Here is a 16,072-nt window from a genome sequence, read left to right on the forward strand (position 1 = left end):
GCCAGGAAAAGCATAGTGTGTGGACTGTTTTCTTGTCTAGGCTCTGCCACTAAAAAATGGCAACGTAATCCTGGCCTTTAGCTTCTCCTGACTTTCTTTCACTGGTAAATGCCCGGGGTGGTGGTGGTGGGGTGCAACCAGGAATCTCCAAGATCCCTGTGGGTTTTGAGAGCTAGACCACACTATGAGTCTGTACCTTAGAGGTGGTGGTGTTGCAGTTCAGTCACTTAGTCATGTCCAGCGCTTTGCGACCCCATGGACTGCAGCACGCCAGGCTTCCCTGTCCTTCTATCTCCCCGAGTTTGCTCAGACTCATAGCCATTGAGTCGATGATGCCATCCAACCATCTTATCCTCTGTCACCCTCTTTTCCTCCTTCCTTCAACCTTTCCCAGCCTCAGGGTCTTTTCCAATGAGTCAGCTCTTTGTATCAGACGGCCAGGTTCCTTAGTGTGCCTTCTTATAAGAACCACTTTAAAGACTTGTAGGTCCCATCTTGGAGCCATCTGAGTCAGAATCAAGCAGGAATCTGTATTTTTAACCAGCATCTTAACTTTGAACCAATATATGAAAATGCCAAATATCATCTCCTCAAAGAAAGCTTGTTGATCACTCCAGGCAGACAGAAGCAGATTCCACTTCCTGCTGCTCTTACATTGTGTTCCCGCCTCTGCTCTCTCTGTCCATAATGATGCAGTGGTTCCTTTACATCTTTATCTTAAGAGGAAAGAGACTCAACCAAGTACCTGGATGTCAGTAAATGTCGAGTAAATTCATGAAAGCGTGAATGGATGGGTTCTAGTTTTGGAATCTTCTTTTGATCACAAATCAGTATGATACTTTGACTGTGTTAGTGAATCTCCCTGACCTACTATACTCTCATCTATAAAAATGAAAACATTGATATTTGTGATTTGTTGTTTGTTGAATTAGATGCTCATTTGTGAGTACTTGTTTTGTGCCAAATCTTCATTTATTTGAGTTAAAATAATTGTATTCAATCAAAGCTAAGATAATACACCTTACCAATTTGAGTTGTTTGTTTTCTGATTCTATTATTGGGGAAAAATTTGAGAAATGTTTAAGTAATGAATGTTGAGACTATTTAAAAGATAAATATCTTGGTAGTTCATTAAAATAAAAATCTGAAGAATAAGCTATCTTTTTGAAAGTTATTAACAATTTCATAATATTTAACTTCAAACTTCTAGGGTTTTCCCACCACCTTCCATTTTAAAAGGAAACATATAATGGAATTTTGAATCAAATAGATTTTTATTGTACCTTGCATCTTTTGAGATATGAGTTATTAAGGTCTTTCTAATTTTGAGTTGGATAGTCTCAAATTTCAGATATCTTGTTTTCTTTTGTTGTATGGCCACATGAATTCATATTCTCATTTATTTCTTTTAGGAAAGTACATAACATTTATCCTGGATCCTTTCCACTACACATCAGTGGCAAAAAATCAAAAATTAAGTTTTCAAACATTTACCAATAAATTCTTAAAGAGAGTATTTTCTATCAAAAAGATGACAACAGATTCTGACCTCATCAACGAGATTCATAGTACCTATCAATTTTTACAAGGGAAGCATTTGGACATACTGATGGAAAGCACAATGCAGAATCTAAAGCAAGTTTTTGAACCCCAACTTTTAAAAACCACAAGTTGGAGCACTGAACGTTTGTTGTCATTCTGCAACTCAGTAATATTTGAAATGACATTTACAACCATATATGGAAATGTTCTTGCTAATGATAAGAAAACATTTATTACTGAGTTAAAAGATGATTTTTTAAAATTTGATGAAAAATTCACACGTTTAGCATCAGGCATACCCATTGAGCTTCTAGGAAACATCAAGTCTGTTCGAACTAAACTTATAAAAGACTTGACAATAGAAAGCTTAGCTAAGTTACAAGGACTGTCTGAAGTTGTTCAAAGAAGGAATGATATCCTGGAGAAATACTATACCCCCAAGGACCCTGAAATAGGAGGTAAGAAACTTCTGAATGATAACTTGTCTAAAATAAAATAATTTACAATAGACCTTTGAAATAAAAAGACAAAATGGCGACCTTGAGAATTTTTATGCTCTTTCTAATTGGCTAATGATAAAATGTTTTACTCTGAAACAACCCTTTGTGATAATTGATTTTTTTTTTTTTTTTGCTGAGATGGTAATGCAAGATACTTAATGGTGATAATGAGAAAGAGTATAACTAAGCTGCATTTACTCCCCTTATCTCTTCTCCCTCCTCCCCTCCCCCACCACACACACATTACATTTTAAACTATTCTCATTAAACAGAAAATTAGACTTCAGAAGCCTATTGGTCCTCATTAGCATGCACTGATCCTTGGCTGGGTCTGTGTCCTAACATCTTTTAATTAGCACACTGCAAATCTAATCAGTGTAATAAACGCTATTAATCTTCCTTTTCACTTATTTTCTCCCAGCACATCATTTAGGCTTGCTCTGGGCCTCTGTGACAAACACTGTTCCAACCATGTTCTGGGCAATGTATTACCTTCTACGGTACCCGAGAGCTATGGCCGTGCTGCGTGACGAAATTGACCATTTGCTGCAGTCAACAGGTCAAAAGAAAGGGCCCGGATTTTCCATCCACCTCACCAGAGAACAATTGGACAGCCTGGTCTACCTTGGTAATTTATTTTTATCTGTTATGAAGAAAAGAGGGTACCTCTCTGCAAACTCAGTTTATCACTCAAAGCTGTTTACCAAGAGGTGGAGGACACAGCTGCCTAATTGACATAATAACACCATTTACATCAATTATAAATTATGTAGTTTATAGCTGTAGATGCTCTCATTGCATGTAAACATTAGGGCCTAGGTAATTAACTATGTAAGGTATGCAAAAGGCTAAACCAAAGCTTTGCAATTATTTGAAAAAAAAAAAAAGTTTATGCCTATTAAGTCATTTGATTCTGAGCATCTGTTGGTGTGCTAATGCTTTCCAAACACTACAGCAGTATCTTAATAAGAAAGGTATTTGGGATTGAAAAAGAAAGTATTTCAAACAGATAGCTTCTGTGTAAAACATACTTACTCTTCCCTAAAATGGTGTCTTTTTTAGGCAGAGATTAGGATGTCATATACAGCTTATAGTGTATAATTCTCCAAAACTTAGTAAGAGTGATTTTCCCTGGGAATTCATGATTTAAACGTACTGGGGGAAAAAAAAATGAAGGAAGAAAAGGAGGGAGTGAAGGAGGGAAAAGAGCAGGCTACAACTACAGACTACTTCATGTGAAATGTCCATGGTTTATAGGAGTCACTGATTCATGAGATATGTGTGGTCACCCTTTCAGATACGTTTGAGGTCAGAAGTGACTAAGTTGCTTTTAAACATCTATGTAGGTCTGTGTGCCAGTAACAATGAGCATTTGACGACAATGGATTCTCCTTTCCCAGTTTTGATAAGATGACTGTCATTATGTAAATAAATTTTAATTCCCAAAGTTAAATTCCACATCAGCGAATTATTTGCTGTTTTGTTTTTTTTTTTTTTCTGTATTGACCTTTCATCCTGTAGCTTTCTTTACACTCTATTCCAGGTCCCTTTGGACAAAGATGTTTGTTGTTTCACTCCTTTAACAATGTAACAAGTATTTTAGCCCACATTAGTCTACATTTTTTTCATATTTTTAAAGTATGTTCCAGGTTCTTTGATGGGGACTTCTGAGAGTAGAGGCCCTACAGGTCTTGATCAGTGTTGACCACCAGTTGACATTAAAAAGACTGGTCCAAGTGTTTGAGAGATTGTTCCCCCTGGTTAGGATAAGACCCATCAGAGGCAATAGCAGGAAGCTTGCCTTGTAGTGACACTTGGCTAGCTTATTCAGTCATGCTGTTTTTAGCATATATTATCAAAGTAATTTTATATTTGCTTGGAGAAGGAAAATAGCCCCAGCTTTATTAAAATATGAACATTATTTTCTTTTTCTTTTTCAGAATTACTGGGGACCAAATGCACAAATGGGGCTTCCCTGGTAGCTTAGATGGTTAAGAATTTGCCTGCAATGCAGGAGACCCAGGTTTGATCCCTGGATCAGGAACACCACCTGGAGAAGGGAATGGCTACCCACTCCAGTATTTTTGCCTGGAGAATCCCATGGACAGAGGAGCCTGGTGGCTATAGTCCATGGGGTCACAAAGAATCAGACCTGACAGAGCACCCTTTCTTCAAATGCACAAAATTTGCATCAAGTTCTGTATAGTTGCTTTCACATGGATCTACAGTATTTTCTGGGTGGAAGATTTATGGTTCCTATGAAGATCAAGGTTGCATTTCCCATAAATTCAAGTAATTTATATTGCATTTTATGAATCAGATGATATATACTGGGAAATAAAGCAAATAAACTTTAAGGAATATGTGTTTGTATCCAGTACAATTTAGTTGAAATTCATCAACTCTCTTTTTACTCTCAACTTCTCACTAATTCAAAGAAAAGATTATTTTAAAATTGTGCTATTAGAGTTGACGGGGCTTTCCAGGTGACTCAGTGGTAAAGAATCCACCTTCCAATGCAGGAAATGTGGGTTTGATACCTGGGTTGGGAAGATCCCCTGGAGGAGGAAATGGCAACCCACGCCAATATTCTTGCCTGGAAAACAGCATGGACAGAGGAGCATGGTATTCTATAGTCTATGGGATCCCAAAGAGTTGGAAATGACTTAGCGACTGAACAACAAAAACATTAGAGCAGGCAAGTTTAAATTTATTCGAGCAGAAGAAACGGCAAGTTCCAGAGCCATGACTGGGGCCATTAAAGTCCATCACTAGAGTAGAGACCTCATCATTCACTTATCATCAATGAATGGACCACCACCAACCCCAAATGCCTGGAGATCCACCTGAGTACAGGCAGCACCTTCAGTGATCTAGAAGGTAAACTTTGTTCATGACAGTCTCAGGTACCAGCAGAGGCCAGTGTTGTTCATTACTAGAAGTGAATCTTCTAGAAAATCGGGTCCTTTTTTTTTTCTTTTTCTAGATGACAGCTTAATGCAGATTGAAGCAATTTCTTTAATATGAATAGTCCCAGAACAGATGACCTCTGCATCTACTCATAACTGTCTCATGGGTTTCTCTATCAGAAGGGTATGAACTATAAGCTGAGAGGCAAGATTTACAGAATTAAATATTTACAGTGCACTTCATGGACTGAGTGTATGTGCATCTCATCTCCTTAAGAAAAGAGTTTCATGTATCCTAAGTATAATTTCTTTAAAGAAAGATATCTTGAATTTTTATTATTATTAAGAAAAAGTATCACAAGGATGAAAGGAATGCTAATTTATTTTTAAACCAGGAAGGGGAATTTTTATATTAGTAGAACATACAAAGGGAAGGGAGTTTTTAAAAAATATTTTTACTTATTTAGTTATTTGCTGCACAGGGTCTTAGTTGTGTCATGCGAGATCTTTCCTTGTGACACTCATGTACAGTAGTTGTGTTGCATGGGTTACTTGCCTGTGGGATCTTAGTTCCCCAACCAGGGATTAAACCCATGTCCTCTACATTACCAGAGAGATTCTTGATCCCTGGACTACCAGGGAAGTCCCAAAAGGAGTTTTTTTTTATTTGTCCAAACAAAGAGGCAAGAGGAGTTCTTTGTATCTTGATTCATCAAAGCCAGCTGTGATGTGCTCATAGAAGAGACCAGAAAATGTGAGCTATAAGGTGATAGAGTTAACTATATTCTTAACTTCAGGATGAGACAGTATGAATGACAATATTAATAATTATTATTTTATTATGTAGCAGACTTATTAGCTTACTTCATCATCATCAAGTATTAACTTACTTATATACATGTAAGTAAATTCAAGTATAACTTATCTAATCCTCAAGTATATTATCTTCATTAATTGTTGGGTAACAAGGTACAGAAAGATTAGTTCAGCAATCTAAATCATACAACTAGATAGTGGCAGAGCCTGAAATTGATGTCAGGTCTACCTAATTTCAATGCCAATCCATAAACATTGTCAACTCAGGGAAAAATGCTCTAGAAATGTACCAGAGACCTTGACCATTATATTTCACAAGTATATATATCATGAATTCTCAAATGCAGTTGGGTTTGAGGGTAAGGTTGGGGTTAGAGGTTCACATTATAATTTTGTGGTTTTTTCCCTAATAAAAATAATTTTTTTAAATTTTAGAATAGTTTTAGATTTGTGGAATAGCTACAAAGACAATACCCATATACCTCACACACACAGTTTGCCTCACTGTTAACATCTTAGTGTGGTATATTATGTTTGTCATAATTGTGGGTGTTATTTTGAAAAAAACTCATTCATTATTTTTAAAAATTGTGTATTTTAAAAATTAAGAGTGTCTATAATTTAAACAGCAATAGTAAAGTTTAACAAAATCTTCTCTTCCAGTGGGGCTATACGGGAGGTACAAATTCTACTTCATGTTAGAAATTTCCAACCGGAGGAGGGGAGAGGGGCATCTCCCACAAGGTATACACCAGAAATAAGTGGTGGAATTTTTGTCTGTAACATAAGGAGACAGTGGTTAAAAAGTGAAAAATACTGGCTTGGATGTTTATCAAGTTTTCAACTCGGCACAAAGCAAAGAGAGCTAGATAATATAATGAATGCTGGAAACAGGTGTTGAAAGGATTGAAAGGGAAATTTAAAGTGAATGCAGATTATTGTACATAGGTCCAAACATCAACTGCGTAAGAATAGGATAAGGAAAGAGACGAGTGGCCCAGCAGAGAGGGTTTAGGCTCAGAGCCATAGTTCTGGGGAACTTTCCTGGTGGTCTAGTGGTTAACACTCTGTGCTTTGAAGGCATGGGGGTTTGGGTTTGATCCCTGCTTGGGGAACTAAGATCCCATGTGCTACTGCTTTTGGAATTATCTGCGGAGCTTTAAAAAGTACTCAAACCTGGTCCCACCCTCAAAGGTTCTGATTTCAATGATCTGAAGTACAGGCTGATGGCTTTACAAGCTCTCAAGGGGACTCCAGTGTGCAACCAAGCTTCAAAACCATGAGTGTAAAGGTTTTCCTTAATGCAGTGGTTCTGACGCTATTGGCCTGAGATGGAGTATTTATTTTTTTAAAACCACCTCAGGTGATTGTAAGCGAGCCATCAGAGCCAATACTTCTGGGACATCAGAAAGCTTAACACAAGTCCATGGTGATATTACTTCAAAAATCTGTTGTTTGTCTGCATCCAACAAAATATTAATAGAAGTGTGGTATCTAGGGCAGACAAAGTAGTTCCTGTCTACTTTCCCAGCTGAAATAGCACACCCAGCTCTGCCACATTTTAAGAGGCACATTGACTAATTGAGTTAAAGGCCGTTATCATCTCTGATGTACAATTAAAAAATGACATGATCATTGTCTTTAAATATTTTTAAAGGGCTGTCATATAGAAGAGAGATTCAAAATTTTTTGCCTTTGTGTTTTCTAAAGGGAGGAAAATTTCAGCCAATACGGAAAATAACTTGCTAACTAAATGGACTTTCGGAATTCCATCGTTGGAGTTATCCAATTAGAAATTTAACAGTCTCTTCAGTAGGACCCTGGGGAGCATCCATAATCTCTGTTCTGTTTTCCACCAATAGCAGTGGCCCAGTGTCCTGAGCAGAGAAGGACCTTGATAGTCTATTTATTGACTCTATGAATGTTGAATTTACATTTCTGTGTTTTAGCAGTGAACCAAAAACTGTGTCTGCAGTGCAGAGTGAAAGTAGGCATGTGTACTGATTCAGATTTATTTTTAACTTTACTTAAAATATACAGTTGTTGAGCCAAAAAGTAGTTATTTGGCTTCAGATTATCTGATGATGATAGTGTCTTATTTATTGAATAGCTTCTCACCTGTCTTGAAGGCAGTTACATAAAAACTGGCATGCACATCTGTAGCCTCACTCCATTTCTCACTCTTCTAGAGTACTATCTGCAGAGCCCCCAGCCCCTTTCCTGTCCACCTTCTTTTTAAAGACCATCCCAGCCCATTTCAGCAGAGGCTGGCTGTTACTTCACTCCAGCCATCATTGCTATCCACTGATCACCATGGCTAATCAGATGGTGTGACAGTCTGCACCAATCATTAAGATGACCCAAATTAACAGCCTGGCCATGTCACAGTACATCCATTCCACACATCCAGACATGGCCTAAGTGTGAGGCAGAAACTTGGATGTGCTTGTTTGTGTTTGCATTGTAACATGCATTATTGATTGTCATAAGCGGCTTCAGCGCTTTAAATCTGCAAATGAGAATCATCTGTCAATTATTACAGCCAGAATTGAGATCTGGGGCAGAAGAGAAAGTGTATATATCCTTTTCTACCTGCGTTTCCTTTTGTTTACCATTTTCTTTCCCAGTCACATTGTGACGCTTCTTAGCTCAATATACTCCTCAGCTATTTGCTTAGAAAAGATACTTAATCAGAATATTTTTATATCCTGCAAAGAGAAACAAATCTCTCCTAGTCAAGGGAAGGAGATAGGGCAGGCTCAGAATTGTAAGTTCATTGTGGGAATTCTGCAGTCTAATTTCCTGGGGATACTGGTCAGTAAAATTCAGTTCTTCATAAAACATCAGCAGCCTTATTATAGTCACAATTGCAATTGTTGGCACCTTGCAGTGGCTGGTATAAATGATCCTCCAAATATTTGCATTCTTGATAGCCATTTCTCTACAGTGCGTTTAGTAAGTAGAGGGTCCTATTACCTGCTAAATGTAAGTATAAATTAACAACCCATTATGCACAATAAGTTTTATAAAACATTTACAGATAGAGATCACATTTAATTAAAATTAACTTGCCTATGAAAGCCAAGTGCACTAATGATCACAATGACCTTTTATTACCTGCAGTCCCTTGTTTTGGCTGGAATGATTGACAGCTTGCTGTTTGGCTACCATGTTGAATTTCAGCTGACAAGACTTTTCATTTTAACTCAATTTGCCCGCCTATCACAAGCTGGTGGCAGGCCAGACCCAAGTCACCCAGCTTTGCCTCAGCAGCTTGCTCTAGTTCTCATTAGTACGCATTTATTCAGTGGAAATTGGAAGACAAATGCTTGAAGGCATGTGAACTAAGTATAGCAAATTAGGTTTAAAGACTGAATATTTATAAGTGTATGGAAAGTTTTTTTTTTTTTTTTAAATTCTAGAGCGAATTGAGAACTGAGTGCTAGCTTTGGTATAAAAGAAATGAAGATAGAAGGGGGGAAGGAAGATTCTAAGAATAACAATACTATCAGGTTTTTCTTTCCATTTTGGCAATATGTAAACTCTCTCTGACAACACCTTCTCAAACCAACCTGGCCCCTCTTTTCATGGAGTGCTTGTACAATGAAGTTTAGCACCTCGAGTGTGAGAAGGGGGAAAAAATGAGGGTCATGTTCATCTGTTGCTTGGTTATCCCTTGGTATGTTTTCAATTGCCTTGTTTGTTCGGCACTAGCACAGAAACAGATGTTGCTCTGGCGTGTAGGATAATTTACTCTACCTCCTGGTGCGGCATGGACGCCCTCCCAAGGCCCAGCTGGTCTGTCAGTGGTGCTGGCTGGTGTCTGCTCAACTATGACAACTACAAGTCGAGGCTGCAATTTTTTTTAATTTTTTTTTATTGTGCAGTTGTCATTCTTTTCAACATATAGCCCTGCCCGTGTTCTTCCTGGGGCCGGTAGCGAGGCTATGGCTTTTGTGTCTTATCCCTTGTGACGCAGAGCCACGGAAGGCCCCCTGTCCTCTGAGGATAATAATGTTCATGACTTCTGTCCTCGGATGATGATCGCTTGACCGCTCAGACCCAGAGCCAGCCTCATCTCACGCACATAACTGGTACTGGAAGGTAAAACAGATTTGTCATTTGCGATCCCACCGCTGAGCCACACTTTGGGCTCCATTATTGTGATTAACTTCCGCCTAAGATACGCTTGCCCGATTGTCATTTGTGATCCTGTGGTGGCCGCAAGCTGCCACGCTTCCCCCAGAGCAACGTCAGCCAATGGGATTGGACCGTGTTATTCGGCCCGTTCGGTGCCTGCCCCGTCACAGCGGCCAGCCCGCAATTACTGTGCCTTTGTGTTTCTCCCTCCCGCACCCCTACTGGACCGGGTGGGTGCCCAGCTCTGCTGCATATGTCAGCTACCATTTCACACCACAAGCTAACATGATGCTGCGCTGCCGTTGATTCAGCAAGAGCCAGCAGCCGCGCATGGGAAGCTGACCCCTGCTCTGCACCATGGAAATGCTGGTCGCTGGTGTCCTGCCCGCTGAAATCCATCGTGTCAGGTGCCTTGTGGCTATCCGCAGTAGAGTCCCCGTTCCAAAACCAAAGTTCTTTTCTGGCCTCATCACCAACAAACCGATTTGACTCTGCCTGATTATAATAACGAAGGCAGTCTAAAAGAATATGCACACTCTCACTGTGCGTCACATCGAATCACCACACTGGCCACACAGAGCTGACCGCAGCCTCATTTCTTTAGACAAATGCATGCTTAGGGAAAAACCTCCTGGGAGAAGGTCCCGAAAGCTGTTAGATATCCCCATGCGAGCTGTGCATAGATTTCAATTTTTGGGAAATAGCATTTATTTTTATTTGTTTGGCTGATGTAACCCCTCCCTGAGTGGCCCGCTTCTATCATCTAATAATTAGTCATTCTACATTTCAGAGCTCTACTGAACACTAAGAAACTGGACTCTGTGTGTGTGTGTGTGTGTGTGTGTGTGTGTGTGTATAAGATTCTCAACTGCAAGCCATAAACACAACCATTTGTTACCATGTGGAGGAGGGAGAAAACGCTCAATTTGGAGCTCTTCTTTCACATTGCTGATTAGAAAGAATCAAGCTTTTTATTCTAGGACCCATTCGCACTGGTGAAAACATAGTCAGTTTTGATTATGAAGGCAGAGATGCAGACCTAGACAGCAGCTACATGCTGATGTGCATGCTATCAGAATGATTTATGCAAATTATGCATATTATTCCCAAAGGAATTCCTCCTCAAACTGCCAGGATAAATTGCCGGAAATTAGCCATAAAATCTGTCGTGCTAGGAGCAAAAGGTGAAGGCCACTGGGAAAGCAAGGACATTCAGCTTCTGGAATCTTCCAGGTTATGATGGTGGCTGTTATTTTCCCTGGATGCCACGGAGAAATCTGGTTTTCTTCTGAATACTCTAAAAGTATTTTCCCTTTGAAATTTTTCCAGCAAATGCTGACTCACATTTTATTTACAGCTAGCATAAAAGAAATTAAGTGTTAAGCTGTCTCAGAAAGCACTACTACAATTATTTCACTATTAGCTGCCTAAGTGGATATTAAATGCCTAAGCCTGGCTTTGGAGGCATCACTGTTCAGAAGGTTGGTGAAATAACTCACCAGGGGTGTACTTTAACTGGGATACGGTTTTAATTTCCAAAGTGTGTACCCCAACACAGCTTTCCTGTCTTGCAGATCAGTCTTTCCTACAAAAAATCCTAATGAGTGACTTTCTGTCCCAATACAACACAGTTGTGTCTTGCCTGTGAAATGCCTCCCCTCCTCTCCCATCCAGAGCCCGAATCAGCTCCCTCTTTCTGCTGATTGGAAAAGGATTTCCCTGTCAATTGAAGTTATTGGTAATGAGCTTTGATGGTTAAATGAGAGTACTTTTCAGGAGCAGTTGTATTTTAATAAAAATGATGCTTGCTTGTTTCTTTCAGAAAGTACCATTCTCGAGGTTTTGCGACTCTGCTCCTTTTCTGGCATCTTTCGTTTTGTTCAAGAGGACTTGACACTTCATTTAGAGAGCCAGGACTGCTGTCTGCGAAAGGGAGACTTTGTCGTCATCTTTCCTCCCATCTTACACCACGACCCTGAAATCTTTGAAGCTCCAGATGTAAGTAAACATCCAGCCAGCATCGCTCCCTCTTAGATGCTGCAGGCACGTTCCTTCCCTCATGGTCTCTCTTTTGCCACCTTTTTCCAGAAAGAATTTGAGAGAGCTTAATGACTCCAGTTTTTCTTTCCAATGGAAACATCATCCTATTTACTGAGAGGTTTCCTTAAGGACCTTTCTTTCAAAGGTTTTGTGATCTATAGATAAAAATACAGAGATGAGACTAAACTCTAGTTTCAACAAGTGAAATGAACATTGGTACCACGATGAACACTATTCACTTTAGGCGAAAATAAGTCTTGCCTGGCAGAGATGTGTTACAAAACCATGGAGGGCTAGCTGTTGACAGGTCACTTAGAGAATAAACAATGGTAGACTGTTCTTCTAAGTGTTTCCAGTGTGGGCTTGACTGTCCCAGAGTACGATACCGTCCCTGCTATAGTTAAGCTCTCTACTTTTTCACCTCTTACTAAAGGCATGTGCCCCTTCTTGATCAATTAGGATGGCACTGTGAACTTGAGATTGTAAAGCTGCTGCTCACGGGTGAAGCTCTGAGGGTAATTGTGTCATCTCCTTGTATTTTTTTCTGAAGCTGGAGTTAATGAATATCAAAGACTGGAAATTAATCCACCCTGGCTCATCCCTTAATACCACTTCAGAGGTTCACCACCTGCATGCAAATTGCAAGCAGTCATCTTCTGCCTGTGCTTCCCAGGGAGTCAGGTTGTTGCTGCAGTGGTTTTTATATGTAAAATGCCATGTTTCAGAGAGAAACTTCCATTCACTTTCTGAGCAGTTTAGAGCCAAACCACTTCTAAACCCAGTTTCTAAGGTGTTTGAGAGCCAGGCTGGTTTAAAATCTGGTTGAATTTTGGAAATTAATTAGAAAGGGACAGACTTCAAATGCAACGAGATAGTTTGCATTTTTTTTTTAGATAGTTTGCATTTATTTCATCAGCAAGGACAAAATTTCCTAAGTGAGGGGAGAATATATGTATAGTTTCTGTGTGTTTCAGAAGAGGTCTTATTTAACTAATGATGGCAAATCAGAAGTTGGGTACTAGTGAGTGAATGAACACTGTTCAGACAACAAGCTTCATCTCCACGTTTGTAAATATATATATAAAAAAAAAATCCACACATAGTTAGGTGTTCAATAAATAAAGCAAGTAAATAGCAGATCTTTGAAAAATACTTTAAAATTTGAAATTAGTTTCATTTCTATCTACAATTTTTAATTTAATTTCCACTTTGTATTTTTATTTTGTGATTATGCCACTGTCATTAAATTTATCATTCATGTCATGATAGTAAAATCTACATTCAAGTCATCAACAAATAATAAATGTTTCCTCAACCACAACTGTCATAAAGAATCTCTGGGCTCCTCCTCCTCTGTATCCCCAACCTTACCCCCATGAGTTAGACTCATGGGTTAGACTTTTAGGAAGTTAAACATCTTATGGAAAAACCTGAACAAAATTTTTAGTCAACCCAGTATCAAAGGTAAACATTGGAAGTGTGCTCAATTATATTTTTTCTGTGAAATGCTAAATTGCAATCCCCAAACTATACATAATAAATAGTAGTCAGAAGGGTTTGCCTCATACTCATTTGGTGGGAAGAACAAAATTGCAGTCCTGTGAACCCCGAGTTAGCATCATTAGGACAGCTCTAACTTGACTTGATGAGCATTCTATACTATTTACCAGACTTAACATTAGTCAGTTATGCCTGACTAATGTTAAAATCAACTAGCTAATTTTTGTTGTGATATTGTTCTCTTGAAATTAGTTGTGGAATGGTGAAATGTGATAGCTACTGGCACAGAAAAAAAAATGGTATGGGGTAGAACCAATTTTATATGTTTGGCAAAGTCTTACATAATCATTCATTCTATAAACATTTATTGAGCACTCACTCCTCTCAGGCTCGTGGGTTGATTTCTATTGTGCTTAATAACTTAGGATAGCAATAAGTAGATGCTATCAATGCTCATAGAACAGATGCCCATCCCCAAACCATCATGTGCTAAGAGTAAGAAAAGAGAAGAAAATTCTGGAAAATTCTGTCCTTGGTTATTTGTCACTGACAGCATTGTCCCAGGAGCTTATCAGAGGCTCATATTCCTCACTGCCTGACTTTGGTACCCTACAGATATAGGAAGACCTGGCCTTCCTTAGATACAGAAAACAACCACCAACTGTTAGGCCAAAATCATGGAGAAGATGAACTCCAGATATAAGTATAGTTATTTCTTGGAGAAGGTGGAGACTGAGAATCCTCAGCACAAGGTGGGTTCCTCCTAACCAGTGAGGCATGGTTTCAGGATGCTCAAGCCCAAGAGACCCTGGAATATTACATCTAAAAGTAGGCATGTCTTTCCTCACACATCTCTCTATTGTTGAATGTCCCTCTTGACTTGTCTACTGAGAGACTCCAGTTGACCTCACAAGACTCTCTCTTAATCACCATCTTTGACAGTGTCCCTGATTTCCACATCATTCCTCAGGGAATCTGCCGCCGCTCACTCTGTGGCCTGTGTAGCCTGTTAGGGGGACACCCCGCGGGATCTTGCAGTGACTTGTTCGCTCATGTGCCCTATCCTGTAAGTTCCCGGAGGGGAGAGACCCTGTCCTCAGCCTTCTGTGATTTCTCAGTGCCTGGCACGCAGGAGGGTACCCAGAGAAGGAAGGAAATAGGAAGTGCTGAGATGGGTGAGTGTTCTGAAAGTGAAATTATATTTCAGTTAAAATGTTAAATCACTGCAGAGACCACACACTCAAATGCGTCCTGGACCTAATTAGACCCAATACATGAGGTGGCTTGTGTGTAAATATTGCAGTACCATTGGGAGTGGTAAAAACTCCGGTGAAAGGACCGCCCAGGAGGCCTGTGAGATCATTTGGCTGCTTCTGAACCAACCCTCAGTTCTTACAAGCACATAGACCTGATGTAACCAAGTCATTTTTATTATTAGTTTTTTAAACTTCAAAAACAAACTTTTGGGTGAAGGTTAGAATTTTTAAATGTTTGAAAAAATTAAGGTCTAAAACACAACGTGAACTAAACAAAAAATGTTTGGAGACCTAATGGGGCCTGTAAGCTACCAGCATGTAATCTGTATTGAGAATTATTTTTTCCTAAATGTGGGTTCCTTAGCTTATTGTGATGTTAACCTGTCAGGTGGCACTTGCTAATGTGGGAAAATAGATTGGAAAGTGAAATTTAAAACAGTGGGAGAGAACAAAGGAAACCCTCCTCCCCAGTTCTTTCTTCTTCCTTCTTTATCCATCTAAATGCCACCCAAGAAAGTCTGGATGATCTCTTAATTAACTCGGAATGGGTACCTTTTTAAATGGGTACCTTTAAAATTTTCTGAAGGCTTCCTCAAATTTATGTCAATTGTCAGCCAGAATTCTAGCCACTGGCTTTCAAGTAATTAGTAAATAGTGATGATTACTTTTCTGGCAGAATGAAGCATCCAAAAGTAGAGCCATGGAAAAAAACAGACAAACAAACAAAAAAAAACAAAACAAAAAAGAAAAAAAAAAGTAGAGCCATGGAGAAGACCAAATGTATTGGTTGGTTTCTCTGTGGAGGTGCTAAAGTATAAAGGGAAGCTGGCCCATAGGGAAGAAATAGCCAACATTTTAGATGGTGATACATTTCTATAACCAAATAGCCTCTAAAGAAGGACACAGTGAAACAAAGTAATTACAAAGCCATTGGAGTACCCCCTACCAACCCCAAAGGTCTGAGTTAATGTCATGCAAGCCTTCCCAATCTACTTCTCAGAGGTGTAGGGATTAAAAAATGATAAATGAATTTGAAAGCCCTTGGAAAAATTCTAAATTACTGTAAAAATTGTTTCATAAATATTCTTTGGATTGTTGTCGCTGTTATTAAAATACACAGATCATGATAAATGTGGAAACAAGTCTCAATGATTTTGTGTCTCTCAAACTGGAATAGCGATTGTGCCATTAGTACATTTCAAGGAAACAAACCTATGTTGAGCATCTACTATCCAGAAAGCACGTTGATGGGCATAATGGGTGATATAGATATAACAAAGGCCCCTGTCCTTAAGAGCTTATCATTTAGGAATTTGTTCTTATGATGCAGCTGTGTTCTCATAACCACGTGCTCTGTGTTGAGAGGATT

At 39.1% G+C, this 16,072-nt stretch overlaps 1 protein-coding gene across 3 annotated transcripts in view; it reads left to right on the top strand.

Moving 5' to 3' along the window:
- CYP7B1 (cytochrome P450 family 7 subfamily B member 1) overlaps nucleotides 1–16,072 on the top strand; it is a 229,059-nt gene that overhangs the window by 142,390 nt on the left and 70,597 nt on the right. For all 3 annotated transcript variants that reach the window (XM_065902660.1, XM_065902661.1, XM_065902658.1), the window contains exons 3-5: nucleotides 1,413–2,000; nucleotides 2,464–2,670; nucleotides 11,730–11,905. In XM_065902660.1, coding sequence (XP_065758732.1) covers nucleotides 1,413–2,000; nucleotides 2,464–2,670; nucleotides 11,730–11,905 — 971 coding nt within the window. The remainder of the gene's footprint in view (nucleotides 1–1,412; nucleotides 2,001–2,463; nucleotides 2,671–11,729; nucleotides 11,906–16,072) is intronic.

This window comes from Muntiacus reevesi, chromosome 12, assembly GCF_963930625.1.
Source record: "Muntiacus reevesi chromosome 12, mMunRee1.1, whole genome shotgun sequence".
Taxonomy (NCBI): Eukaryota; Metazoa; Chordata; class Mammalia; order Artiodactyla; family Cervidae; genus Muntiacus; species Muntiacus reevesi.